Below are 3,848 nucleotides of genomic sequence, written 5' to 3'. Positions count from 1 at the left end.
TGTGGCAAATGTGTTGTTCGCGGCCCCCGCCAGCTCCGCCGGCACGATTCGAGCCGCGCACGCGACCGGCATTAGTTTGTAGGCACTGCATACATGAAGTAGAACGGCCAACACCGCCGAGAACGGCGGCTATCGGCAGCCTGCCGCTGCCAGTATCGACCCTCAGGTCTAGATCTAGATAATGTGGCAAAATGTGTTGTTCGCGGCCGCCGCCAGCTCCGCCGGCACGCTTCGAGCCGCGCACGCGACCGGCATTAGTTTGTAGGCACTGCATACATGAAGTAGAATGGCCAACACCGCCGAGAACGGCGGCTATCGGCAGCCTGCCGCTGCCAGTATCGACCCTCAGGTCTAGATCTAGATAATGTGGCAAAATGTGTTGTTCGCGGCCGCCGCCAGCTCCGCCGGCACGCTTCGAGCCGCGCACGCGACCGGCATTAGTTTGTAGGCACTGCATACGTAAAGTAGAATGGCCAACACCGCCGAGAACGGCGGCTATCGGCAGCCTGCCGCTGCCAGTATCGACCCTCAGGTCTAGATTTTGAAAATGTGGCAAAATGTGTTGTTCGCGGCCACCGCCAGCTCCGCCGGCACGCTTCGAGCCGCGCACGCGACCGGCATTAGTTTGTAGGCACTGCATACGTAAAGTAGAATGGCCAACACCGCCGAGAACGGCGGCTATCGGCAGCCTGCCGCTGCCAGTATCGACCCTCAGGTCTAGATCTAGATAATGTGGCAAAATGTGTTGTTCGCGGCCGCCGCCAGCTCCGCCGGCACGATTCGAGCCGCGCACGCGACCGGCATTAGTTTGTAGGCACTGCATACATGAAGTAGAACGGCCAACACCGCCGAGAACGGCGGCTATCGGCAGCCTGCCGCTGCCAGTATCGACCCTCAGGTCTAGATCTAGATAATGTGGCAAAATGTGTTGTTCGCCGCCGCCGCCAGCTCCGCCGGCACGCTTCGAGCCGCGCACGCGACCGGCATTAGTTTGTAGGCACTGCATACATGAAGTAGAACGGCCAACACCGCCGAGAACGGTGGCTATCGGCAGCCTGCCGCTGCCAGTATCGACCCTCAGGTCTAGATCTAGATAATGTGGCAAAATGTGTTGTTCGCGGCCGCCGCCAGCTCCGCCGGCACGATTCGAGCCGCGCACGCGACCGGCATTAGTTTGTAGGCACTGCATACATGAAGTAGATCGGCCAACACCGCCGAGAACGGCGGCTATCGGCAGCCTGCCGCTGCCAGTATCGACCCTCAGGTCTAGATCTAGATAATGTGGCAAAATGTGTTGTTCGCGGCCGCCGCCAGCTCCGCCGGCACGATTCGAGCCGCGCACGCGACCGGCATTAGTTTGTAGGCACTGCATACATGAAGTAGAACGGCCAACACCGCCGAGAACGGCGGCTATCGGCAGCCTGCCGCTGCCAGTATCGACCCTCAGGTCTAGATCTAGATAATGTGGCAAAATGTGTTGTTCGCGGCCGCCGCCAGCTCCGCCGGCACGATTCGAGCCGCGCACGCGACCGGCATTAGTTTGTAGGCACTGCATACATGAAGTTGAACGGCCAACACCGCCGAGAACGGCGGCTATCGGCAGCCTGCCGCTGCCAGTATCGACCCTCAGGTCTAGATTTTGAAAATGTGGCAAAATGTGTTGTTCGCGGCCGCCGCCAGCTCCGCCGGCACGATTCGAGCCGCGCACGCGACCGGCATTAGTTTGTAGGCACTGCATACATGAAGTTGAACGGCCAACACCGCCGAGAACGGCGGCTATCGGCAGCCTGCCGCTGCCAGTATCGACCCTCAGGTCTAGATCTAGATAATGTGGCAAAATGTGTTGTTCGCGGCCGCCGCCAGCTCCGCCGGCACGCTTCGAGCCGCGCACGCGACCGGCATTAGTTTGTAGGCACTGCATACATGAAGTAGATCGGCCAACACCGCCGAGAACGGCGGCTATCGGCAGCCTGCCGCTGCCAGTATCGACCCTCAGGTCTAGATTTTGAAAATGTGGCAAAATGTGTTGTTCGCGGCCGCCGCCAGCTCCGCCGGCACGCTTCGAGCCGCGCACGCGACCGGCATTAGTTTGTAGGCACTGCATACATGAAGTAGAACGGCCAACACCGCCGAGAACGGCGGCTATCGGCAGCCTGCCGCTGCCAGTATCGACCCTCAGGTCTAGATTTTGAAAATGTGGCAAAATGTGTTGTTCGCGGCCGCCGCCAGCTCCGCCGGCACGCTTCGAGCCGCGCACGCGACCGGCATTAGTTTGTAGGCACTGCATACATGAAGTAGATCGGCCAACACCGCCGAGAACGGCGGCTATCGGCAGCCTGCCGCTGCCAGTATCGACCCTCAGGTCTAGATTTTGAAAATGTGGCAAAATGTGTTGTTCGCGGCCGCCGCCAGCTCCGACGGCACGCTTCGAGCCGCGCACGCGACCGGCATTAGTTTGTAGGCACTGCATACATGAAGTAGAACGGCCAACACCGCCGAGAACGGCGGCTATCGGCAGCCTGCCGCTGCCAGTATCGACCCTCAGGTCTAGATTTTGAAAATGTGGCAAAATGTGTTGTTCGCGGCCGCCGCCAGCTCCGCCGGCACGCTTCGAGCCGCGCACGCGACCGGCATTAGTTTGTAGGCACTGCATACATGAAGTAGATCGGCCAACACCGCCGAGAACGGCGGCTATCGGCAGCCTGCCGCTGCCAGTATCGACCCTCAGGTCTAGATTTTGAAAATGTGGCAAAATGTGTTGTTCGCGGCCGCCGCCAGCTCCGACGGCACGCTTCGAGCCGCGCACGCGACCGGCATTAGTTTGTAGGCACTGCATACATGAAGTAGAACGGCCAACACCGCCGAGAACGGCGGCTATCGGCAGCCTGCCGCTGCCAGTATCGACCCTCAGGTCTAGATCTAGATAATGTGGCAAAATGTGTTGTTCGCGGCCGCCGCCAGCTCCGCCGGCACGCTTCGAGCCGCGCACGCGACCGGCATTAGTTTGTAGGCACTGCATACATGAAGTAGATCGGCCAACACCGCCGAGAACGGCGGCTATCGGCAGCCTGCCGCTGCCAGTATCGACCCTCAGGTCTAGATTTTGAAAATGTGGCAAAATGTGTTGTTCGCGGCCGCCGCCAGCTCCGACGGCACGATTCGAGCCGCGCACGCGACCGGCAATAGTTTGTAGGCACTGCATACATGAAGTAGAACGGCCAACACCGCCGAGAACGGCGGCTATCGGCAGCCTGCCGCTGCCAGTATCGACCCTCAGGTCTAGATCTAGATAATGTGGCAAAATGTGTTGTTCGCGGCCGCCGCCAGCTCCGCCGGCACGCTTCGAGCCGCGCACGCGACCGGCATTAGTTTGTAGGCACTGCATACATGAAGTAGAACGGCCAACACCGCCGAGAACGGCGGCTATCGGCAGCCTGCCGCTGCCAGTATCGACCCTCAGGTCTAGATCTAGATAATGTGGCAAAATGTGTTGTTCGCGGCCGCCGCCAGCTCCGACGGCACGATTCGAGCCGCGCACGCGACCGGCAATAGTTTGTAGGCACTGCATACATGAAGTAGAACGGCCAACACCGCCGAGAACGGCGGCTATCGGCAGCCTGCCGCTGCCAGTATCGACCCTCAGGTCTAGATCTAGATAATGTGGCAAAATGTGTTGTTCGCGGCCGCCGCCAGCTCCACCGGCGCGCTTCGAGCCGCGCACGCGACCGGCATTAGTTTGTAGGCACTGCATACATGAAGTAGATCGGCCAACACCGCCGAGAACGGCGGCTATCGGCAGCCTGCCGCTGCCAGTATCGACCCTCAGGTCTAGATCTAGATAATGTGGC

At 60.0% G+C, this 3,848-nt stretch overlaps 1 protein-coding gene across 1 annotated transcript in view; it reads right to left on the bottom strand.

Annotated features, from left to right (window-relative positions):
- Nucleotides 1–168: 168 nt before the first annotated feature.
- PHYSODRAFT_303506 (hypothetical protein) overlaps nucleotides 169–3,848 on the bottom strand; it is a gene marked incomplete at both ends in the record, with an annotated part of 52,192 nt that continues 48,512 nt past the window's right edge. The window contains 2 exons of the mRNA XM_009533475.1: nucleotides 169–174; nucleotides 245–3,745. Coding sequence (XP_009531770.1) covers nucleotides 169–174; nucleotides 245–3,745 — 3,507 coding nt within the window. The remainder of the gene's footprint in view (nucleotides 175–244; nucleotides 3,746–3,848) is intronic.

Source organism: Phytophthora sojae (assembly GCF_000149755.1).
Source record: "Phytophthora sojae unplaced genomic scaffold PHYSOscaffold_6, whole genome shotgun sequence".
NCBI classification, from domain to species: domain Eukaryota; phylum Oomycota; class Peronosporomycetes; order Peronosporales; family Peronosporaceae; genus Phytophthora; species Phytophthora sojae.
This window is presented reverse-complemented; position numbering and strand designations above follow the sequence as displayed.